Source organism: Phytophthora cinnamomi (assembly GCF_018691715.1).
Source record: "Phytophthora cinnamomi strain GKB4 chromosome Unknown Contig126, whole genome shotgun sequence".
Taxonomy (NCBI): domain Eukaryota; phylum Oomycota; class Peronosporomycetes; order Peronosporales; family Peronosporaceae; genus Phytophthora; species Phytophthora cinnamomi.
Genome location: NW_027151059.1, coordinates 525,963 through 549,436, shown reverse-complemented (window position 1 = coordinate 549,436; position 23,474 = coordinate 525,963). Strand labels below are relative to the sequence as shown.

Here is a 23,474-nt window from a genome sequence, read left to right as displayed (position 1 = left end):
AAGCGGTGTCAGTATGTTTTATTTATTTGAGAATGGACGCCTGTGCTTGTTGCGTAAACAGTTATTTGTCACTTGTTCCCGTGCTTCTGTTGTTGTAGCGATGCCAGGAGAAGCTCTTTCTTGAAGGAATCCATGTTCCGGTGGTTGGAGGCGTTAAAAGTGGCTAAAGATGATGGTGGAAGCTTTTGTGCTCGAGACTTAGCGAGTTCGTGTTGCACTTCATCACGGACGACATTTTTGATCATGGCTTTCGTTGGTGGAAGCTCTCCTTGGCATGAAATGCACTTGGCCCCAATGAGTGGAGCCGACTTGGGCATATTTTCGTCAACGGTGGTAATGCTGGTCATGCTTCTCGCAAAGCTCACGCCGGGTTCCAACCTCCCGCGGTGACCTTGGAGAAGTGATTTTAATTGGTTTTTGTCTACCTTACGTCGTAGACGGCGATGGATATCGATAAGGTCGTGTTCATCGAGCGAAGAATTTGCAACGTTCTGCACTTGCCGCTCGAGAACCTCCTGGGTCCAGAGCAGTTCATCCTTGTCTAGCTTTTTGCTTACACGTGCAATAAGCTGGTTCATCTCTTCTCCAAGCAGCCCGTCTCGTTCTAGTGTTTCGCTGCGCGTTGCATCCAAACTCGAGGTAAGCAAATCACGCATGTCGCTGTTGGCTGTCATTAGCTCCTCGATGGATTTCTTGACGTCCTCCTCTTTAGCGTACGCGAATGACAGCTCCATGAAGGTGTCAAGTCGTGTATTCATCATCTTAACCAGAGCAATGGTGGAATCGAGGTGACCAATAGCAAAACCATGCTCTTCAACCTTGCTCTGAATAGCTGCGTTTGAAGTGTGTAGATCTTCGACTTGGTGGCGTGAATTAGTCGCTTCCGCATGCAGCAGAAGCAAGAAGAGAACGGCGCGAACCTGGACCACTGCGTCATGCATGAAGAGAGTCAATTCTGGAGTCTGGTTACCTTCTCTCTGAGTTTCTCGTGTGATCAAAGCCACCTCTAGCTCTTTCAATTTTGCTGTGGTGATGAACACTAGGTGGTCGTCGAAGCTGGAGTTTTGAGTCGTGGGTGTGGGGGTATTGCCATGACCCTCGTTGTTGCCACCGGTATCAAGTGCATGGGCGGCAGCTTTCGCCATTGCTGCCTGGCCCTTTAGCCTTTCAAGCTGCTTCTGGAAATCCATTGCTGTTCCAACTATGAAGTCGATCTCAGATTCAACTTCTTCATGCGAGAAGCAAGACTTGCAGTTCGATATCAAGTGCGTGAAAATTCCGTGCAGCAGTTCGATGCCCACGTCGAGAGACGTACGTGAGGGGTTCTTTGTGGACTGTTCAGCCCTAGTCAACTCGACAGACTGAAGCATAGCGCCGCTCATTCCCAGTAGAGTGTGGTAAATACGGTTGCAGAAGTCAGTGGTTCGAAGCAGCAAATTGCCATCCGAGACACGTTGCGAATTCTGTAGCTGAGCCACTACTTTCTGAAGCTCCACAGCAGCCTCGTTCGTACGTTGCTCGGCTTCTTGCCTCAAGGTATATAGCGAGAGTTCGATTTTGTCGTGAAGTGCTGGAATGTCAGTCTCACTCACCTGCGCTAGGAGCTTTTCCGATGCCTGGAATGCTGAAACCTGGTTAGAGAATTTCGCGGTGACATCCTGGAGCTGAGTTGAGATTGCATTTGTCACAGCAGTAGTCACGTTTGAGGACATGGAGCTCGTACGACGAGAAGAAGTTCGTAGCCGCTGGATCTCTACCTCCAGTTCCTGCACTTTTTCCTCGATATCAACGATGGTACGTGCCTGTGACTTCTGCGTGCGCTCCATCTTTTGAACTCTATCCACCACCGGCTGCAGCTCCACGATGCTTTCGTCAAGAGCATTAATGGCTGAGCTGTTATCCTGAACGTGCCGTTCAAGGTACTCCAGTGATTCATCCAAATGTGATGTATTTTCCTCTAGCCGCTTCACCCGTGAACCCATTGACAATTGGTCCCGTTTACGGAAAAGCGCTTTCTCAGCGTTGATGCCGTTCAACTGACGAAGCCGCTGTAGACGAACAAGCCTCGAAAGCAAAATCAACCACAACTCTCGGATTCGCTCCTTTGTCAATGGTGGGCGTGGTTCAGTGAGGGCGGTATTGGCTGGCGGGGGACGAGTTCCTCCCCCTTGCGGAGATTGTTCATTTAATCGAAGGTCCGATTTACTTGTCTGACGGCGCTGTCGGCGAGCACGTACAACTGATGGAAGCATCGCAGGCCGGATCAGGTTCCCTGATGAAGATGACGACCGGAACAGTTCGACGTGTTCGTCCATTTCTTTCTGCTGCGTAGCCATTCGTGAGCGATACTGTTGAGGCAGCTCGTCTCGCATAACTTCCTGGTCTTCTTGGTTGTCACCGGCAGTTTTTATTTCTTCGGATTGTGCAGCATCTTCCTGCTTTTCCTCTTCATGAAGGACTTCTTCGCTCACCTCCACCGCCGGGGGTGGTGGTGCACTGGCAGGTTCAACTGGAGCGGCTGCAATTTCTGTGGTGCGTTCCCCTTCTGATTGATTTGGAGGAGACTCAATTACTACCGTTGGTAAAGCTGCGCTTTGCGGTTCGAGAACAGCTTCGGGTATCGACGGCTCAGTTAAATCAGAGGGAGACAGCACAGGAATGACCGGCTCCGTAGCTTGATGAAGTCTCCGCAGCGAGCGTCGAACATATTTTGACATGGAAGCAATCGATTTCGACCGTAACGGGGGAGGTGAACGTATCGGTGGTGATGCATCGATAGGTTGTGCTGGAATGGAGGGCTCAATGGAAGGCGCGCTGTTTATCTGCGCTTCGTCGTTTTGGGCTCCACCAGGTGCAGACGCATTAGCAGTAACATCTTCCGGCGACTTCTCCGATCGGAACACTGGAATGAAGTGCAGAGCGCTTTTCCTGATAGAAGGCTTGTCTTGCTCGCTCTCGGTTGCCTGTTCTTCCTCAGCTGGGGGCTCCTCCTCTTCTTCGCTGGTTTCGGAGTCGACATCGTCACTGCCCAGCGATTTTGCCAGCATTTCAATGCCAGTGCGAACATCCTCAATGCTCTGTTCCTGTCGGTCCGCGCGTCGCATGATCTCCTTGACCTCCATCTTCACCCTCGTCAAGTAGTCGAACCTCTTCTCCAGCTGCTCCAGCTGTGACCGCACCGCCTCCTCCGTCTGCTTGGTTTTCTCCGCCAAACTGTCCGTCGCCTCGCTGCGCAGCATGTTGATCTGCACGGTCACCTTCTCGTCCAGCGCCCGGAACTTCTCCTCCAGTAAGGCCCTCGCGGGGGCGTCATCGACGACAACTTGGGCGCTCTGCAGCTCCACGAGCGCCTGCTGCATCTGCTCCGCCACCTGCTGCTGCACGTTCTGCTGCAGCTGCTCCATCCTCGCCGACAGCGTCGCCAACGCGTCAGCCACCGAAGTGTCGGGCGGCGGGGGCTCGGAGGGCACCTCGACCACCACCGGAGCCGGCGCGGGGGTGTTCTGCAACTCCTTGACCGCCAGCCGCAGCGAGAGCTGCGTGGACTCGAGCTGAGTGATTTTCTGGGCCTGCCGCTCGTTCGCGGCGGCGAGAAGCTGCAGCTGCGTGGTCAGTGTGGCCACCACCGACGCCAGCGCGTCTTCCTGGGCGGCCAGCACGTCTCCCATGCCGGGCATGAACTCCTCCAGCAGGTCCATGGGATCTCTATCAATGTTGCTACTGGTATTGCTACAAATTGCCAACTGCGTCACGACTGGCGAGGCGACCAATGGCGTAACGGCTACCGTGCTCACTTCAACTTGCACGTGATTGGCTGCATCAATACCGGTACAGTAGTATCAGACGCGAGAATCAGAAGAGCGCTGGACATGGCGGCATGGCAGCGCTACCCCGGGGCGTGGACGCCGGAGGACGAGGCTGCGCGTCTTGGAGGACGTAATGGAGCTAGTGCACCGCCCCTGGGCTTCCAAGAGGACGAAGAGAAGCAGCAGGAGGACCCTTTTCCGCGCTCTGATGGACGCTCGCAACGTCCTCAATACCTTGTCGCCAACAGCTACGAAAGGAGGAATCCGCCGCCCACGCTTCAACAGCAATACACTCGTCGACAGGAAGCTGCTACGCAGTTCCCTGGGTACCCAGCCATACCCCCTCAGGGTTACAGTGGGGGATCTACAAGGAGTGACGTCCAAGAACGGCTTGACCGAGGGTACTACGAAGGCCAGTGGACCTATCAAGCTCCAGGTCCTCGTCAACCCCCAGCGCAGCAGTCGACGGACGTCAGAGGCCAGTGGGTGGCACTCGACCACCAGGGGCCTTGGGTGGAGCGATCTGAACCTCCTGGTGATTTACAATTAAATGGGAGATACGGGCACGGCCACTGGGGGCACTGGGGAAGAAGGCACGACTCCCCCCTGTCGTCTCGGAGCAGAACGCCGGGGTTCCTCACAGCGACGCTGAAGCTCTGTGCTTATCATGTGGTCAACGTGATCTTCGCACTGGTGGCGTGTGGGATTTTGTCTGCAGGGGTCTGCACTGCGGCCTCGCTCATCCCGGTCTGCTGCATCGGATTGCTCATCTTCCAAGTGCTCGTGTACATTGTGTTCTCGCTGGCGCAATGGGATATCAACTTGGGCAACTACATTGCGCCTGCGCAGCAGCGCGCGTACGCGAGCCTGCTCCCGCCGGGCAGATTCATTGGAAGGGAGGGACTTTCGGGATACCGCATTTCGCCCAGCTTGGCGTACTTCTCGCCACTGTCACTCATGGCGATGCTGTACTTCCTGTTGGTGAAGCCTGTCATCGGTGTGCTGAGCTTCCTTTCGGTACTATTGGTCGTTGCACCCACGGTGTCGTTCATCACGTCGCTGACGTCAAGCCACCCTGGCGGATACTACGACTCGATTGAGATCTATGGTGTTGGGTCCACTTCACTGAGTCGCTACCCTGGTATGTCCCTCGTGGGGGCCATTTGCGTGACGCTGGTGGGCGTCGCGCTCATGCAGCTTGTGGCCAAGATCTCCCTCGGGGCGACTCGTTTTTTCTGCTGCGAGAAGTTCGCCGTGACGACCAGATTTGCGCCGTACCAGTCGCTCGCTAATAACGGCGTGGCTTCGTATGGAGCTACTTTTTCAGCAAGGAGATAAGAAGCGCGTTGCAGTGGAGGTCGGTTTACATGGATTCCTAGATCCTATAAGGAATTTTAGGTCTGCCGAATGAATGGAGGTTGATGTTGCTGCTCGTGTTTGTGAACGAACACAAGGTGTACAGAGACCGGTTGGTATTGTATCACAACCATTCCCGAAAAAACAAAATGTTGGTTTGCAACACATGCTGGAGCCGATGCCATTCCCTATCGTGTCCTGTCAAGCACAAGTGGTCCATACGAAGTGCCTTCCACCATGGTCGAGTCGTCCAGCTGCAATAGCCGCCTGTACCCCGACTTCGACGCTCCAGTGGACTCCAGATACGGCGCCGCGTACCCCGGCGCCAATGCGCCTCCGATGACAACGGCCGAGTCGGAGCGCTGGCCGCTGACGGCGGCACCGCCGGTCGCGTACGCACAGCAAGAGCCCTACAACTACAACGCGTATTATGTGCCACCGTCCTATGGAGAGCCGCCAGTGGAGCACCGCCCCTGCCATCGGCAGCACCACCAGGACCGCCGTCACCAGCGTCGCCGCGGTTGCAACCACCAAGGCTTCGTCTGCACGACGCTGAGACTTGCGCTGTTCCACACGCTCAACGCGGTTCTGGGCATCGTCGCGTTCGTCGCAGTCATCACCGGTGTCCACGTCTCGATCGGGCTCATCCCGCTGTGCTGCGTGGGGCTGGTGCTGTTCCGCGGTGTCGTGGTCGTGGTGCAGTGGCTCGCGACGCTGGATGTGAAGCTGAGTAACTACATCGCGTCGCCCCACGAAGAGCACGTTCTCATGACCTACCGACATGTGCCGCTTGGCGGATTCGTCGGCCTGCGACTCTCGCCGGAGCTGGAGTACTTCTCGCCCGTGTCGCTGCTGGGGGCGCTCTACTTCTCGACCGTCAAGTTCGTGGTGGGCATCGTCAGCTTGGTGGTGGTGTCAGTGTTCGCCTCACTGCCGATGCTGCTGCTCGCCTTCAACAATGACGACGAATCGGAGTGGGTCATCAAAGTCCACCACTACAAGAAAGTGGATCTGCACGAGCACCCATTCGCGTTCTACGTTCTCTGGGGCTGCGCCTTCATCGTCACCATTGTGGCCATGCACGTCGTGGCGTGGCTGTCGCGCGCCGCCACGCACTTCTTCTGCTGCGAGCGCGTGACTGCGCCCGAATACACCATCCCGATCGTGGAGTACCCGGAGACGGCAGCCACCGCCACCATGTACGGCTCCAACATCCCTACGTCAATGTACCACCAGTCCCAGTGAACTAGCAAATGCCTAAGTATCGGATAGTACAGTAAGCAGCAAGCAGCAACTGAGTCAATACATACACACAAGCTCAAGCTCACATGCACACGATGAGAACGTCGGCGGACCATTGAAGCGACATCGCGATCGCATGGTCCGTCCCTTTCTCCTAAGATACAATATATACTCAAATGTAATCTTAGGATATCACGTACTACAGTATCGGAGCACAGTGTCCATCGCAGTGTCGCAGTTGCACAATTGCGCGCGTCGAGCAGCATGACCGACACCTCCAACGCCGTCAAGGCCGCCGTCCTGCGCGCCACCCGCGTGCTGGTGTTCTTGGTGCTGAACTACGCGCTGGCTAGCACGGGTTTCGTGGTCATCGTGTTCGGCGTCGCGTTCTCGCTCGGATCGCTGGCGCTCTGCTGCCTGGGCGTCGTCATGTTCCAGGGGCTGCTGTACCTGGCGCCGCTGCTCGCGCGGCTGGACGTGGCGCTGCACAACTTCATGGAGCCCGCGGAGAACAAGCTCTACGGCCAGATCCCGCACTACGGCGAGAGCGGCGCGTACCTGGCGCGGCCGTCACTCGCCGTGCTGCTCTACTTCAGCACGGCCAAGCTGGGCGTGGGCGTGCTCAGCGCCATGGTGGTCGTGATCCCGTTCTCCATGCCCATCCACGCGCTCACGTCACCGCTCTTCCGGGAAGAGTACTTCAGTGAGGGCTGGTTCAACCTCTCGGCCTTCATGGCCGTGGCCACGGCGCTGCTCGTGAGCGGCTTCATCGCAATGCCGCACGTGGCCAGACTCTCGTGCGTCACCACTCGCCTGCTGTGTCGGGAGGTCTTCTCGTCCATCTACACGCGCGACTACGTGCCGTCCGCGCCGACGGAGCCGCTGGGCTCGACCATGCCCTCGTACGGCACCAACCAGCCGACGCAGCAAGTGTGACGCGACTGAAAGTCCAAGAGCTGACGAACTACCAACAAGACAAAGACGAAATGCTGCGAACGAATGCAATGAAGACAGACAGACACACACGTACACGTACTTTACACGACAAGATCACCGCTGGAAGTGATTTACATAATAGAGCACCAGAATTTTTGCCCCAAGCCTTTCCAACCAAGCAGCAAAAATGCAACGGCGGACGTGATGGCTGCAAGCCGTCGATACGTCCACCGAGACGCCCGTCACTCTCTCGAACATCCCGTCTACACTATACGTCACTCTTCTGAAACGCCTTATCTCAGAGCCCGTGCCCATCTCCCTCCACTTTCAACATGCAGTGATCAGTGTGAGACTTGCACACTTCCAGCAACAGCCAGCCATACACTATACACCCCACTATCGCTATGCCCAGAGGCAAAGACGCCCACGTGACCTTCGTCTCGCCCTCGCCCTCCCCTCTCTCTACACACAAGAAGCACCAGCCCGCTGCTCGTCCGTTGTACGTCGAGCCGCCGCGGCACCGCTGTCCACCTCCGCCTGTGGACGACGAGGACGCCGAGGGCCTCGTGCACGCGCTGCTGCGCGTGACGCTCAAGCTCGTGGTCTTCCACTGGGTTAACTCCGTGCTGGGCGCTGCCGCCTTCACGGTCGTGGGCTGCGGCGCGCTGCTCTCCGTGCTCTTGGCGCCGCTCTGCTGCCTGGGCCTCGTCTTCTTCCGCCTCGTGCTCTGCATCGTGTCGGTGCTGGCGGAGCTGGACGTGGCGCTCGCCAACTTCGTCTCCTTGCCAGAGGAGCGCATCTCCACCCAGAATTTGACGAGAGGCTCCCACGCCAGCGCACGAGCGTGCGGCGAGACGAGCGTCGAGCGGCTCGTCCCGGAGCTCAACAAGTTCTCGCAGCCGGCACGACGCGCGACGCTGTACTTCGTGTCGGTCAAGGCGTTGATCGGACTGCTCAGCAGCCTCGTGCTGTCCATTGCCTTCTCGCTGCCCGTGGGCGCCATCTCGCGCGGAAATTTGGGGGACAAGTTCCACGGCGCCGTGGGGCTCCTGGTGTTCCTGCTGGCAACGATTCTGCTGCTCGGGATTGGGATCCCTCTCATGCAGTACGGAGCGAGACTATCGCGAGCAGCGACGGTGTACTTCTGCTGCGAGAAGTGCGAGCCCGTGCACCATCACGCAGATCAGGAGCACTCGGCGACGTACGGAGCGACGGAAGTTTGCAGCGCGGCCTGAACTTCAGGTGAGGATCTGCCCAACAACACGCGATGGTGAGGACGTTCTCGTTTCGGCTTTGAGATGTGACGTTGGTCGCTGTCGATGTACTACTAGGTATCGTCAAGAAGGCGCGACGTGGTTGTGAAATGCGTATCGATCAATGTAAGACCACGACGCTCTCAAACTACATCCGTGTTATTGCCACTTCATTCGTGACTCACTTCCTACGATACTACCGAATTACACGATCAACACACAACAAGAAGCTACTCAACAAACTATGGGGTGCGTGGGTCTTCTTCACAACTAACACGCACACGCAGCGCCCAGCACCCGAGATGACACTCCAGCCGAAGCTCCTCGCTTAAAAACATTGATCCCTCCAGCTCTTCAGCTTACAGGGCACCAAAGTCCTGCGTCCAGTAGGTCTTGTACTCGCTGCAAGCGCTGTTGGTGGCCAAGGCAAAACCGACGTTCTTCACGTCGTCCTTGAGGATGTTGGCACGGTGGCCCGCCGAGTTCCACCACGACGTCATGACGGCGGACACGCTGGTCTGGCCTGCAGCCACGTTCTCCGCCGCCACAGTCCAGTCGTAGCCCTGGGCCTCCATTCGGTCCCAAGGCTCCGATCCGTCGGTGCCATCGTGCGTCATCGTGCAGTGCGTGGCCTGGTCCTTCGAGTGCACATTGGCGGCGGCCATAAGTCGAGCGTCGATGGTCAAAGCCGCCAGCCCGTTCTCGGCACGGTACGCGTTGATGGAGGCCAGCATCTCCGCCGTCTCCACGCTCGTGAGCCCATTGTCGTAGGACGCCGACGTCGACCCGGAAGTATGCGATGACGCTGAAGCTTGGGAAGCCGAGGTCTGACCCGTTTGCGAGGCCTGGGAAGCTTGGGAAGCTTGGGAAGCCTTGCTGGTCTGGTCAGCGTTCTGCTCGGCATTCTGGTCGGCGTTCTGGTCGGCGTTCTGGTCGGCATTCTGCTGGACGCTTCGGTCTGCCGAAGCCGAGTCCGAGCACGAGAAGCGGTCGATGACATACCCGCAGCCTGCTCCCCAGTAGGTCGAGGTGGCGGCGGTGTTGCCGTTCTTGAGCCAGCAGGTGCCGCCGTTGAAGTTGGTCCACGTCCAGTGCGTGCAGTTCGTGTCGTTCGCGCACAGGTCTCCGCAGACATCGGGGATGCCCCGCACCGAGTAGATGTCTTTGCCGTAGTAGTCGCAGTTGTTCTGCCACATGACCCGCCCTTGACTGCCGACCTTGAACGCGTCAGCGGAAGAGATCGACGCAACGGCGACGGACAGCGCGAATACTTGGGAACGGAACATGCTCGCTCGTGGAGGGTCTAATGGGGAAGTGAATGCTTGGTGCCCGACGAATTGGAAAGTGAGCGACAGAGAGCCCGGAGGCCCATCGCTCGAGCACTCCTCGATCCTCGATGCCGTGTTGAGGGAAGCAGGTTACGGCAAAGGAGGGACCGAGTCGGTCCCTGCAGCGCTGCAGAGCTCAGGTACCAAAATGGTGGTGGCCAGCTGTCGGCCAGTTGACGCTACATGTGCCAGGACCGCATCAGCAGATATCCTTGAGGCCGTGTCAATGATCTACAGGCATTGTGTCGAAGCAGTCCGCCTGGCAGCGTCGGCCTGCTGGTGGCTGCAGTTTCGAGATTCTACGTGACAATCGTCCTGCGATGTGACGGGAATGGAAAGACGAACGACCAACCCTGGGAAAGCGCTACATGTACTCAAGTTGAAGGGTTGACGCACCGAAAGGCAGCGAGCATGGCGCCTGGGTCGGCGTCAAACTGCGTGAAGGCCCAGCTGCAGACAGCGCACATAGCGTATTACCAGGCAGCCATGCTGCGCCCGCAATAGAGCAGAACTATTGAAATGGACCAAACTTGCGCATATCCACAGTACCAAAGGATCAGGTGTCAACCTTTTACAATGCACCCACGCAAAGGGCCCCGACTCCGGCTCATTTCACAAGTTCCGTTGAGCTTTTTCGCTGCACTGCAGGCGTGGCCAGCGAGCTGTTAGAGGAGACCGCAGTCGTCGATCGTACTCCCATGTGAGTTGAGCTCGAACTTGAGCCATATGGCACGAACATCGTTGCGATCTTTAGCAGCAGTTAAGTGATTCAGCTGGTGATCAACGCACGATCGCGTTGACGTGCTCCAGCAAAGGAGCGAGCGTGGGTGATGCTAAAGGCAGCGGGGAAGCGAGGCGAAGTGATCGGTACGGCAGGCAACGAATCCACTCTGTACGTCCGAATTGCCAGTGCTGCACTGCGCACCCTACGCTACACAAACACCAAACTTTACGTCGATAGCTTGTTCGAGCGCAGCACAGGGGAAATCACTCTTCATGCTAAGAGGTGAGCACCAGCCGTCATTGAATTTTACCGTGGGGGTTACTCATTACATCTACACGTCACAATTAGCACGCTACACTTACGCACTACATCCACAACCTCGCTGCTATCGAGTTGGCTTGCCGTTGAGCCATATCTACTCGCTGATTAAAGACTGCCGAAGTCCTGCGTCCAGTAGGTCGCATAGCTGCTGCAGCCGTTGTTGACCACCTTTCCGAAGCCCACGTTCGACACATCGCTGCTGAGCAGGTTGGCGCGGTGACCGGGCGAGTTCCACCACGCGGTCATGACCTCGTCAACGCTGTTCTGCCCGGCCGCCACGTTCTCCTTGGCCACCTCGAAGTCGTAGCCCTGAGCGTTGAGGCGGTATCCAACGCCCGAGCCGTTTGAGCCCGTGTGGGTCATGGTGCAGCGGTTGGCCTGGTCGCGCGAGTGAAGCGCTGCTGCCGTCACCAACCGGGTGTCAATAGTAAGCGCTTGGAGGCCATACTGAGCGCGGTAGGCATTGATGCGGTTCAGCATGAGGCCCATATCGGAGTTGGAAAGTCCACTAACGGCAGACAGAGTGGACGTGGAAGTCGAAGTCGAAGTCGAAGTCGTAGTCGCTGCGGCAGGGGCTTGACCTCTAGCTTCAGTTTGCGAGTTGGTAGAGACCGTGCTGCGCGAGATCACGTAGCCACAGTTCGCTCCGTACTTTGAGGCCTTGGCGGATCGCGTACCCGTCTTGAACCAGCAAATGCCTCCGTTCGAGTTGGTCCACGTCCAGTGTGTGCATGTCGAATCGTTGGCGCACACGTCGCCACAGACATCAGGGATGCCCGTCATCCACCGGTAGTCGTTTCCGACGAAGTTGCAGTTGTTTTCCCACATCACCCGGCCCCCACTTCCGAGCTGGAAGCCTGCAGCGGTCGGAGCAACCGAGGTGGCTGCAATCGCGGACGCGGCGATAGTTGCGAAAATACTGAGGCGAGGCATGCTGTTGATCAGGACCGGGGAAAAGGAAAACTGAGAGCTTGTGTCCCGGATCGTGCTCTCTCTGCTGCCTGGATTGTGGCGCATCGACTAGGAAGGCCCGATGGCCAAAGCTGTTGGTGTCCGTCTCCCAAACAACAAGCGTTAAACATCCTGATGCTGACCCTGCTGGTCGTGCTGTCATAGTTAGCTCAAACACAGCTAATACCCTATTGCGGTGCTAAAGGAGCTCCTGCAGGGCTCGGGAATAAGGAGGTCATGTGACTCTTGCAGTCCGTACATCGAGTGTATGGAGTGTTTAATTAGAGTTCTATAAGTAAGTTTGGCGAGGTAACTTTGGATGCAGATGTCTAGGTGGTCGCCCGTTCGTCCGGTTGCTGGCTCGTAACTTTATGGTAAAGCGGAATATGCATGGGTTGCGCCGTTGGTGACACTGCGCGTATTTGGTATTGCACTTAGGTTTGCACGTACCTACTTACGCGGCTTGAACAAGCCGTTCCAGTTGAGCACCACGCTTGGAAACCAGCAAACGCACCAGAATTAGTAACTGGTTTAAAACCGCTGACAGTTGGGATAATATAATGCACGTAGGCTCATTCCTAGCAAAAGATGTGTTCACGAAAGTCCAGGATTTCTTGAGGCAAGCTGTCGCTCCTCGTCATCGACAATTAGCTAAAATCCTGGCAAGTTAGGATACCTATGGTAAACATGACGACTCCAACATCTGCACACCCGGCTGTTGTGACCGTTATTCACGGAATAATATCCAACTGAAGCACGTTGCCTGTGGGCTTGCAGGCGTCGAAGTCAAGAGCACCGAATGGATTTTTGTACAGCCACGGTGAATTTAGACACTTGTGTTCATGCAAACGATCGTAGACTCATCTCTCGTGATTTAGTGATTTATTGGCGAAAATCTAGATTAAGACCGCTTCGTCACCTTGCTCTTGTTGAGCTTGCCCTTCAACAAAACGTCTCGCGCCGCTACAAACGGCGCCTCAACAAAAGGTATTGTAGTAATAATGTTGCTATCTAACCAGATCAAGTTTACAAGCGAAGCATAACGCTTTTTGAAGCACATTCAATATAAGAGTTTCAGCACTAGACATTGTTGACATTTCATACTTGGTGGGGTTACTCGTTCACTACACTAATACTCACTACACTAATACTAGACTTGACGCACAAACATTACTCTTGGTCGACGATCGATCGATACATACTTTGGCTTTCCACTGAGCCATTACAAACACGCCACGGACACCAACACGAACAGATAGCAGGTCAAGCCCTTCATGCCAGGCGACCAAAGTCCTGCGTCCAGTAGGTGGCGTAGTTACTGCACCCGTTGTTCACCACTTTTCCGAAGCCGACGTTCACCACGTCCTTGCCGAGGAGGTTGGCGCGGTGACCAGGGGAGTTCCACCACGAAATCATGACTTGTTCAACACTAGTTTGGCCGGCGGCCACGTTCTCCTCTGCCATGTTGAAGTTGTAGCCCTGCGCCTTGATGCGGTCGCCGAGTCTCGAGCCGTCCGATCCGGCGTGGGTCATCGTGCAGTGGTTAGCCTGATCCTGCGAGTGGAGTGTAGCGGCATTCACCAACCGGTTGTCGATGCTAAGACCAGGAAGTCCATTCTGGGACCGGTAGGCGTTGATACGGCCCAGCATCTCACCCATCTCGTTGGGGTTGAGACCGCTGTTGATGGCCTGACCTTGGTTCTGAGACTGCGAGTTCCGAGACACCACGTAGCCGCAGTTCGTGCCCCACTTGTTCGTCTTGGACTTGTAGGACCCCTTCTTGAACCAGCAAGTGCCACCGTTGTAGTTGTTCCATGCCCAGTGGGTGCAAGTCGCGTCGCTGGCACAAACATCACCGCAGACGTCGGGGATGGCCTTCATCGATCGGTAGTCGTTGCCGTAAAAGTCGCAGTTGTTCTCCCACATCACGCGTCCGCCGCTGCCGGATTGGAAGGCCGCAGTAGGAACGAACGACGTGGCAATGGCCGACGTCGCCATGAGCACGAAACAGGAAAGTCGAGGCATGTGTGAAGGAAAATAGGCTGTTGACTGGAGCAAGTCAAATTCAAAACTGAGTGGTCCAGCTGCGGACTCGCGCTCAGTCCAGGGTATCCTCGTGCACATCAATTCGGATGAGCGAGCACACGACCAAACAGCAGAATCGGTGGTGTACGTCTCCTCGCCGATGGAAAAGGCGGGATCCAGCATCGGTTGAAGGCCCTGCTGTTGCAGGTCTTGGCTCGAACGTAGACTTTACCAAAAAGTACCCGCAGGGCTCGGGGATAAGGAATCCATCCATCCGTAGGCTTTAAAACCACAACATAACGGTAGCTAGGTCTCCACGTTGCAGCACCATTGAATCGGACAGCGGAATATAGGCAAAATGAGATCTGAGCCGATTATCCCTAGCATCCCTAAAAGGAAGAAAGGCACGTCATGAATTCAACGATGATCGTTTTGCTGTCAGAGCGTTGAATGAGCACACCACCACGCGCTCTACGTAGTAGTATTTTGAATGACGGGCACCAGCCACCCCGTAGAAGCAATAGGGGGTATCTAGCCGGAAGCTGTCGACAACGATGCTGGTCAACACTGACCCGAACATATGCACCTCCTGCTGTCGTCTCTATTATAGTCGGGCACTCGGGCCAAGAGCTCGTCGAACTCCTCCACTATTGATCGATAGGCGCTTCAATTGGATATTGGGCGGAATTTCCTCGAAACGGGTCAGACAAAAGCACGTGTGGTCTCATTCTGGCGCTCGTCTTGTCTTGACGCTGTAGGCGCTGTTTGAAAATGCCGTCGATGGTGCTTACAATTGCCCGCCATCACTATTTCGCGTGCATTGTCATGTTACAGTTGCCGCGTTGTGAGATTGAGTAAACGCCTGTGACAGCCGCTCCCTCTGCTACACATGTGCGCTTCAACATGTGTACTGGAAATGGATGTCCGCTGACAGCGCGCCTCGGAGTAGTCAAAATGCCACGCAGATGTCGCTCACGACACCTCACGTTTGGGAATGCAGGTGGGTGCTGATCCTAGATACCCGAGGTGCGAGACGCCCCTACGGTGCTTGCGTGCTACTGCCGACTCTACTTTGGCGACTCAAGTTCAATGCAATCGCGCTGCTAATATATTGATGTTGCTATACATGTATAATAGTTGTCTGTCTACTACGGTTTTATAGCTGCCGCCCAAAGTCTTGCGTCCAGTAGGTTACGTAGTTGTTGCAAGCGTCGTTGGTGGCCATGGCAAAGCCGACGTTCACGACATCCTTGTTTAGGATGTTGGCGCGGTGGCCTGGCGAGTTCCACCAGGACGTCATGACATCCGCCACCGACGTTTGTCCAGCGGCCACGTTTTCCGCTGCTGTGCTGTAGGTGTACCCCTGAGCTATGAGTCGGTCCCCGAAGTCCGGGATTGTTGTGCCCGTGTGCGTCATTTTGCAGTGAGCTGCCTGATCTTGCGAGTGGAGCAGAGCGGCTTTTACTAGTCTGTAGTCGATGGTGAGCGCGCCCAGTCCGTTCTGCGCGCGAAGCGAGTTGATTTGGCCAAGCATATCCGCCATGTCCGAGGGGGAAAGACCCCCACTCGAACCTGAAGATGCTACGGAGCGCGAAACGACGTAGCCGCACAGCCCACCATAGCTCGTAATTTTAGGAGACGGAGTACCCGTCTTGAGCCAGCAGGTGCCGCCATTGTAGTTGTTCCAGGCCCAGTGAGTGCAAACAGAATCGTCGGCGCAGAGATCTCCGCACATCTCCGGCAGGGCGTTCACGGAGCGGTAGTCGTTGCTCGGGAAGTCGCAGTTGCTTTCCCACATGACTCGTCCGTCACTGCCGAGCTGGAATCCTGCAACATTCGGCACTCGCATGGTTGCTGCGATGACAGACGCAGCGGCAACTGTGAAGCTGGTGAACCGTAGCATTTTTCTTTCGTGTTGTGTGGGGAGGAAGGAGTTGTTGAATGGTGAATGGGGACTGGAGCGGGGAGAAAAAGAAGTGCACTCCAACACGGGTGGCAGGCGTCACGATGCCACTAGCGTTGCCCCCTCATCACCCAGTTCATATAGAAGCTTCCTATATTAGCCGTCTTTGGTCCACTGAAAAGGACGTGAAGAAACTTCGATGGTAGATTCTGATGCGCTATGATAGCACTCAGCTTTAGGTAGTGTCAAGATGTTTGTAAAGGGATGGGGTATAAGACTGTAAGACCCGGTTCCGTAGATAAAACTCGAAGTGAGAACGAGATGACACTGGCGGGCGTCGCCTTCTTGTCAAGCGAGCTGCTATGGCCACCATTGATGCATCAATAATGGAGTTGGACAGAAGCAAGCAGGAACAAGCAGGAGCAAGCGAAGCAGGTAAGTGGGTATCGACAGCAAAAAGACTCACAGGAAAGTTGTGTTGCGATTAGATCTGACTGTTGTCCAAGTTCTGCCGCGTTGATAACGTGATACACGTGTGCAACGAGGCGAATCACTTGCATTTCGGCTGAAAGCAACCAACCACCTAACGCTGATCTCGAAAATATACGCACTCAACGCTGAATGTGGTATGAGCTACTCCTTTGTTTCATCTTCGCCATTGGGTGGCAACCTGGACGGCAAATCGGGTGGTATCCCATGAACTGTGAATTCATCCGATTGATACTGCTCGTTCTTCGCCGAGCCATCGAAACCACCACCGATGTATCCAACGGGAACTCCCCTTTTGGTGCACACAATAGCACTTCTTGAGAGGCTTTGAGCTGACAAAGACGAAAGCGTCATTTTATTTTGGTTCCACCCGGTAACTTTAGCTGGGATGATTGCGTAGGGGTGGCGATCTTGCGGAGCGCCTGGGAAACCAAATACGTGGGATTGCATGGTTGGATACACCTCCGTGGACATCTTGCACTGAGTGAGCCCAACGTATTGTGGTGCTGCGACTTCAAAGGTTGCGAAATCATAGGCAGCAGAACTACGCCAACAAACGCCACTGTCGAGGCTGAACCTGAGGACCTCCTCCAATGTCTTGCCGTCTGGGAGGAGTTGCTCAATCACAACTTGAGGCTTATCTGACAAGACTGGTGCTATCCTTTTTGACGTGCGAGGAGTTCTGCGTCTCGGTTTATTTGAATCAGCGACAGCCTTCCTCTTCCTTCCTCTTGGTTTCATCCCAGGGTGTAGTCTTAGATATCTCTTGATCTCTTTGTTGAAATCAGCACTCACCTCGAGTGCGTCGCCTCTGAGTCGAACGCGACAACAAGTTACTGCGAGTCGCTCATTCAGCAAAGCAGGCCACGGATCTGAGTTGTAGACGAAAAAAGGCATCTTCAACGCATTACCGATTTTTCGACCGGTATACCGGTTTCAAAGTTCGACGTAATAACCTAAACAAGTACAACGTCAGATACCGGTATCCCCTACTGGTACCGGTTTACAGCCATGCATTAAAGTTGCGCTAATGTTGCGGTACTCCCCAATTTCGACCAATCGTGAACGCCTCATCGAAATACCGGCGTACCCATCGCCTCACTTTGCATACAGTTCGGCGCAAAGCGTCATTGGGGCATAATGGAGCAGGTCTACGCTGGCCAGAGCCTCTTCATCACGGGCGGCACAGGCTTCCTGGCCAAGGTACAGCCTTCTCCTATCCTCCCACCAAAACACCCCAGTTCTCGCCGTAATTCCCTGCTGAAACCTGCTGCAGACTGTCATCGAGAAGCTGCTGCGATGCACACCGGATATCGCCAAGGTATCAATTGTCCCCTTTCGGCTCCAATTCCACGCGCAACGCAGCTAATTCCTCTCTGCAATTGCTGCTTGTAATTGCAACATGTAGGTGTTTGTATTGATCCGCCCTCGCAAGGGCGTGGCGCCAGCCGAGCGCCTGCAGAAGGAGATCATCGAGAGTCGCGTCTTCGACCGACTGCGCGCCGAGCGCCCCAATGACTTTGCAGAGTTCGCAGCTTCCAAGCTCCAGGCAGTGGCCGGAGACATCACGACGCCCGACTTGGGACTCAGCCCGGAGGATGCAATGCTGCTGCGGGCCTGCGTGCAAATCTCCATCCACTCTGCTGCCACGGTGCAGTTCGACGAGCCGCTGGAAGTGGCCGTCGAGATGAACTGCCTGGGGGCGCTCCACGTGGCGAGGTTCGTGCAGAGCTGCCCGAGGAATCGCTGCCATCTGCACGTGTCGACGGCGTATGTGAACAGCAACCGGCGGGATGCCAGGATCAACGAGGAGCTGTACCCGCTGGACTTTGACGTTCACGATGCGCTGAAGGCGGTTACCACGGCGTCACCGACCGAACTGGAACGGCTGAGGGTGAACCTTATGGGCACGTATCCTAACACGTACACGCTCACCAAGTCCATGACGGAACATTTGCTTGTGAGAGAGTTCGCGCCCAACTTCCCCCTGGTTATCTACCGCCCGACCATCATCGGAGCGAGCTGGAAGGAGCCTGTGCCTGGATGGACGGACCAGATCGCGGCTGCCGGCGCTATTTTCTTGGCGGCGGGCATGGGTGTGTTGACCATGCTGCCCGGTGACCCGCGCAACGTTGCCGATATTGTACCCGTGGATTTGGCGGTGAACAGCATTTTGCTGTCTATCTGCGCAAGGATCCACCAACAAGAGAGCTTGAGAGTATCGCAAGAGCCACCCTGCCCGTTGGTCAAAGGTGTCTCGGTGAACAAGCCCATGGTGGTGCACTGTGGTACGTCTGACCCCCGACAAAACCCGCTACGTTGGCGTGTACCTTGTGTGCTTGTGCCCGAATACTTCCGCAAGAACCCGCCCGCGCGTGGCCTGTTCCCGGCCAAATTCTCTATGATCCCGACTCACCAGAGCTTCCAGATTCAATGGTTTTTAACGTATGCCTTACCGTCGTCGGTGTACTCGACCGTGGCCAACAAGAGCGGACATCCTGGTCACATCAAGAATGCAGCAAAACTGTGGCAGCTGACTTGGCGTGCTCGCAACCTCGTGGAATTGTTCAAGCCTTTCACGGAAAACCAATGGATCTTCGTTGCGGATGCAGCGGAGAACACATTGAAACCCTGGGCGACCAAAGACTTTTGGATCGACTCGCACGAGATTGCGTGGGAGCGCTATGTCGTGAACTATTGCGTCGGCCTGAAAAAGTATATGCTGAACGAGGATGTTATTGACGTGGACATTGAAGGTGTCAACCAGACGAAACTTGCACTGAGCACGGGTCGTATTCTAGAATGGGACCCCGATCACCACGCAATCTCTTTTCCTGGCTTGCTGTCCGACGTGGCTTGGGCGTACACATCGAGCCGCAAGCCTGGATACACCAAATCCGGACTGCTGGGCCGCTTCATGGGTATCACCGGTTGGAAGGAAGGCGTGAACCACGAAGCATCGCATGTACCGAGACCGCATGTGGAGTCTGTCGGTGGCCTTCGCAACAATGTCCTAGAATCGGACGTTGTTCGCGCCGCTATCGAAGAGCGTGCCGCAGCACAGTCCATGGACATCGACGATGTGGAACGTCAAGCTGCCAGCATGTTGAGCACCATGGCCGCACAACTCGATTACAAGTCGGTGCGCAAGTTTGGCTGGCTGCTGCGCAAGGTGTGCCGCAACATGTACGACCAAATCCACGTCGACGAGACGGGTCTCACGCGCATTCGTGATCTCCTGGCCGACAGACGCGGAAGTGTCGTGCTCGTGCCCACCCACCGCTCGTACGTTGACTTTCTGCTCATGAGCTACGTGTTTTTCGCCTACAACATCCCTGTTCCGTACGTTGCGGCGGGCGAGGATTTCCTCCACATGGGCAGTCTCACCAAGCTGCTGCGTGAGTCTGGCGCGTATTTCATCCGCCGGTCTTTCTCCGATGACCCACTCTACTCCGCTGTCTTCCGTGCCTACACACAATATCTGGTGTCCAGGGGTCACACCATTGAGTTCTTCATCGAGGGCTCACGCAGCCGCAGCGGCAAGCAGCTCCACCCGAAGTTTGGCATCCTCAACACTGTTGTCGACTGCTACGTATCGGAGAAAGTCAAGAATGTAAGTGTCTTGAACGAGACAAAGCCTGCGGTTGATCTTGTATTCACCTTTGTGGTTGCTCTTTTGTTTATTGTGCAGCTCTACATCGTACCAGTCACAATCGACTATGAGAAGCCGCTGGAAGTGCTGCTCCACCAAAATGAGCTTCTGGGCGAGGGCAAGATCCGTGAGGTATGGTAGTGCATTTACTTGTTCACTCGACGTTGTGCTCACGTACGATTTGGAATGCTATGACTCACAGTCGATAAGCGCGTTGTTGAAGGCTATGCCAGTGGTGCGCAAGAAGTTCGGCTCCATTTCCGTGAATTTTGGTGTGCCTTTGGACGTGAAGCAGCACGTAGATGCAACACTTTCGCGTGCGGAACAGCAGGAAATGCTCGTTCCTACCTCTGCCATCGTGGAGGACCTGGGCTACGCAATTACAGACGCGTTGATCGACAATGCCACGTGTGCGATGTCGCACGTGGTGGCCGCGATCCTGCTGGTGTATCGTCAAGGCATTTCCAAGCAAGAACTCGTGCGCCAGGCCGACTGGCTGAGGCTTGAAATCCTGCGTCGTGGCGGACGTGTCGTGGGAACTCAAGGCCGTTCGCCGACTGTTGTCGTGGAGCGTGCTCTCGAGCTGCTGCACGAACTCGTCACCATGCGACGCAAGGACCTCGTCGAGCCTGCAATCACCAGCGTAAGTTGATGTTGAAGTTGGCTTGTACTGTTGTTGCTTAGTATCGTTCTCACGTGTGCTCTTTGTCTGCTGCAGCGCGAGCAATACCCCAACATGATTGGCCTCGGCTACTACCGCAACAAGCTGCTGCACTGGTTCAACCTCGAGGGTGTGCTGGCTTGCGCGTACCATGCCCTGGACGCGTTCAACTTGCCTACAGGAACTACAAGTACGCGTTCGGTCTCGAGCAACTCGGATGAGGCAGGTGTAGACCGCCAGGAGCTCCTCGACGGCGCGTTGTTTCTGCACGAGATGCTCATGATGGAGTTCGTGCGCAAGGACGACCCGGAGGCCGACCGTGCTCACCTCGTGGAGGCGCTTTCCCAGCTCGAGACTCGCAAGGTGCTCGTCCCTGTTGTCACTTCATCGTCTTCAGCTCCGCGTATTGAGGCAGTGGACGGCGCAATGCTATCGCTGCTGAGCACGCTCATGTGGCCATTCATCGACAGCTACTGGGTCGCCGTCACGAGTCTGTTCGCATTGCGTCCGCACGGAGAAGTGACGACCGAGGACTTGCTCAAGCGACTTCAGTGGCTCGCGGAGACGATGTACCACGAGAAGCTCATCAGCTTCTACGAGTCGTGCTCTCGCGAGACCCTGCAGAACGCGCTGGCGCTGCTGGAGCGCTGGGGGGTCCTGTCATCTCGCCGTCGCCCGAGCTCTGGCAAGGCCAAGCGCAACGTCATCAAGCCCGCCGTGCAGCTTCTGAGCCTGACCCCGCAGTTCGCTCAGGACGGGGAGCTGGAGCAGCTCGCCTTGCGTGTCTCCAAGTTCCGCAAGCTCCCGCCTGGCGTGCAGCCCGCAACAACCAGCGAGACCGAGGTCCTTGCACGGCTGCCGGCGCTCTCGCGCATGTAGATAGATCCCGTAGAGCGCTCGTATCCGTGAACACTTCGTCCTTTGACCCTGTAACTTCAACTTCCTGCATCCACCACCACACTGAGCAAACCTAGCAAAGCACACCCCGAGAACGTTAAAGAATAAAGCTGGCATTGATCATATCAAACTCACGAGGCCTGCGTGGGGGGCTGCACGGATATTGTCGAGCTGCTCCGACGCTCTCGCTAGCTTCGAGCAGCGAGCGGGACGCTTACAGGTTGCCACGGATGCGCTCCGACACGTCGCCGATGCTGTGGTGGGCGGCGGACCAGGCGCAGTGGAACAGACCCTCGCGGTCCGTGCGCTCGTACGTGTGGCCGCCGAAGAAGTCGCGCTGGGCCTGCGTCAGGTTGGCCGGCAGGCGCTCGCGACGGAACGTGTCGTAGTAGTTGAGCGAGCCCGCGAACGAGGGCGTGGGGATGCCGCTGGCCACGGCGAGCGACACGACGCGGCGCCACGAGTACTGGCGCGCCTGCAGCTCGGCGGCGAAGTCCGGGTCCACGAGCAGCGAGATGAGCGACGCGTCCTTGGCGTACGCGTGCTTGATGCGGTCCAGGAACTTGGCGCGGATGATGCAGCCGCCCTTCCAGATGCGCGCGCACTCGCCCAGGTCGACGTTCCAGCCCATCTGCACGCCGGCCTCGCGGATGAGGTTCAGGCCCTGCGCGTACGAGCAGATCTTGGACGCGTACAGCGCCTGGCGCACGTCGTCGATGAGCTGCTGCTTGTCCACAGCCGGGATCTCGGACGGGCCCGAGAGGATCTTGGACGCGAACACGCGCTCGTCCTTGCGCGCGCTCAGGTAGCGCGCGTCCAGCGACGCGGTGATGGTGGGGGCGGCGATGGAGCGCTCGGCGGCCTCCTGCACGGTCCAGCGGCCCGTGCCCTTCATGCCGGTCTTGTCCAGGATCTTGTCCACGACGTAGCCGTCGTCCGTGAGGTCGTCCTTCTTGGCGAAGATCTGGGCCGTGATCTCGATGAGGAACGACTCGAGCTCGCTCTTGTTCCACTCGTCGAAGACGCTGGCCAGCTCCTCGTTCGACAGGCCGCCGGCGATCTTGAGGATGTCGTAGGCCTCGGCGATGAGCTGCATGTCGCCGTACTCGATGCCGTTGTGCACCATCTTGACGTAGTTGCCCGAGCCGATGGGGCCCAGGTACGTGGTGCACGCGCCGTCGTCCACCTGCGCGGCGCACTTGGTGATGATGGGCTCGAGCGCGTCGAAGGCCTCCTTGGGGCCGCCGGGCATGAGCGACGGGCCGTTGCGGGCGCCCTCCTCGCCGCCAGACACGCCCATGCCCACGAAGTGGATGCCCTTGGGCTCCAGCTCGCTGGCGCGGCGCACGCTGTTGGGGAACCACTCGTTGCCGCCGTCCACGATGATGTCACCGGGCTCCATGAACTCCGAGAGCGCGGCGATCGTCAGGTCCACGGGCTTGCCGGCCACCACGAGGATCACGACCTTGCGCGGACGCGCCAGCGAGGCCACGAACTCCTTCATGTCCTTGTAGCCCACGAGCGGCAGGTTGCCCTCGTCCTTGGCGCGCTGCACCGTGGCGTCCACCTTGTCGGGCGAGCGGTTGCACACCGACACCTTGAAGCCGTGCGACGCCATGTTGAGCGCGAAGTTCTGGCCCATGACGGCCAGGCCGTAGAGTCCGATGTCCGAGAGGTCAGCCATGGCTGCGTGGGAAGGAGAGGCGGAGGGAGGGAGAGTGAAGGTGCTTGCTGGAGTTCTGAGCTCTTGCGCGCAAATTGCGGAATGAGCAGCTCCGCAGGGGGGAGATCTTCGCCCACGCACGCGTTGCGGTGTTTAAAACAGTGATGACGAGGGCGCCTGCGCTTTCCAACCAATAGCCAAGCGACATGAACGAGGCAGGGCAGGGCAAACCACCGCCAAAATGGCTGCGAGAGTGACCTGAAGCCT

General features: G+C 56.6%; 9 protein-coding genes across 10 annotated transcripts; 5 read left to right on the top strand and 4 right to left on the bottom strand.

The window, feature by feature from the left end:
* Positions 1 to 68: 68 nt before the first annotated feature.
* IUM83_10896 (ABC transporter G family member 31) lies at positions 69 to 3,698 on the bottom strand (the record flags this gene model as incomplete). The annotated part of the gene is made up of 2 exons (XM_067935423.1): positions 69 to 2,048; positions 2,238 to 3,698. The coding sequence occupies 2 exons, from the start codon at positions 3,696 to 3,698 to the stop codon at positions 69 to 71; spliced, it is 3,441 nt and encodes a 1,146-aa protein (XP_067780673.1).
* A 714-nt stretch (positions 3,699 to 4,412) lies between these two features.
* Positions 4,413 to 5,144, top strand: IUM83_10895 (putative soluble pyridine nucleotide transhydrogenase; the record flags this gene model as incomplete). Its single annotated transcript, XM_067935422.1, has 1 exon — positions 4,413 to 5,144. The coding sequence occupies one exon, from the start codon at positions 4,413 to 4,415 to the stop codon at positions 5,142 to 5,144; it is 732 nt and encodes a 243-aa protein (XP_067780667.1).
* Positions 5,145 to 5,399: 255 nt separating this feature from the next.
* Positions 5,400 to 6,407, top strand: IUM83_10894 (putative soluble pyridine nucleotide transhydrogenase; the record flags this gene model as incomplete). Its single annotated transcript, XM_067935421.1, has 1 exon — positions 5,400 to 6,407. The coding sequence occupies one exon, from the start codon at positions 5,400 to 5,402 to the stop codon at positions 6,405 to 6,407; it is 1,008 nt and encodes a 335-aa protein (XP_067780672.1).
* Positions 6,408 to 6,668: 261 nt separating this feature from the next.
* Positions 6,669 to 7,340, top strand: IUM83_10893 (putative soluble pyridine nucleotide transhydrogenase; the record flags this gene model as incomplete). The annotated part of the gene is made up of 1 exon (XM_067935420.1): positions 6,669 to 7,340. One exon carries the CDS (start codon positions 6,669 to 6,671, stop codon positions 7,338 to 7,340), a length of 672 nt encoding a protein of 223 aa, XP_067780671.1.
* A 404-nt stretch (positions 7,341 to 7,744) lies between these two features.
* On the top strand, positions 7,745 to 8,702 carry IUM83_10892 (putative soluble pyridine nucleotide transhydrogenase; the record flags this gene model as incomplete). The annotated part of the gene is made up of 3 exons (XM_067935419.1): positions 7,745 to 8,445; positions 8,523 to 8,582; positions 8,672 to 8,702. The coding sequence occupies 3 exons, from the start codon at positions 7,745 to 7,747 to the stop codon at positions 8,700 to 8,702; spliced, it is 792 nt and encodes a 263-aa protein (XP_067780670.1).
* Positions 8,703 to 8,952: 250 nt separating this feature from the next.
* IUM83_10891 (SCP-like extracellular protein) lies at positions 8,953 to 9,879 on the bottom strand (the record flags this gene model as incomplete). Its single annotated transcript, XM_067935418.1, has 1 exon — positions 8,953 to 9,879. The coding sequence occupies one exon, from the start codon at positions 9,877 to 9,879 to the stop codon at positions 8,953 to 8,955; it is 927 nt and encodes a 308-aa protein (XP_067780722.1).
* Positions 9,880 to 10,220: 341 nt separating this feature from the next.
* On the bottom strand, positions 10,221 to 13,942 carry IUM83_10890 (SCP-like extracellular protein; the record flags this gene model as incomplete). 2 transcript variants are annotated; one of them, XM_067935417.1, is made up of 3 exons in its annotated part: positions 10,221 to 10,236; positions 10,318 to 10,371; positions 13,503 to 13,942. In XM_067935417.1, the coding sequence occupies 3 exons, from the start codon at positions 13,940 to 13,942 to the stop codon at positions 10,221 to 10,223; spliced, it is 510 nt and encodes a 169-aa protein (XP_067780669.1). The 2 variants fall into 2 exon arrangements, with proteins under 2 accessions (XP_067780669.1, XP_067780668.1); XM_067935416.1 differs by lacking the exons at positions 10,221 to 10,236; positions 10,318 to 10,371 and having other exon boundaries at positions 13,190 to 13,942.
* A 3,532-nt stretch (positions 13,943 to 17,474) lies between these two features.
* Positions 17,475 to 21,526, top strand: IUM83_10889 (Fatty acyl-CoA reductase; the record flags this gene model as incomplete). The annotated part of the gene is made up of 6 exons (XM_067935415.1): positions 17,475 to 17,537; positions 17,611 to 17,655; positions 17,743 to 19,947; positions 20,026 to 20,118; positions 20,189 to 20,629; positions 20,705 to 21,526. 6 exons carry the CDS (start codon positions 17,475 to 17,477, stop codon positions 21,524 to 21,526), a joined length of 3,669 nt encoding a protein of 1,222 aa, XP_067780568.1.
* A 232-nt stretch (positions 21,527 to 21,758) lies between these two features.
* IUM83_10888 (6-phosphogluconate dehydrogenase (decarboxylating)) lies at positions 21,759 to 23,228 on the bottom strand (the record flags this gene model as incomplete). Its single annotated transcript, XM_067935414.1, has 1 exon — positions 21,759 to 23,228. One exon carries the CDS (start codon positions 23,226 to 23,228, stop codon positions 21,759 to 21,761), a length of 1,470 nt encoding a protein of 489 aa, XP_067780569.1.
* Positions 23,229 to 23,474: the final 246 nt, after the last annotated feature.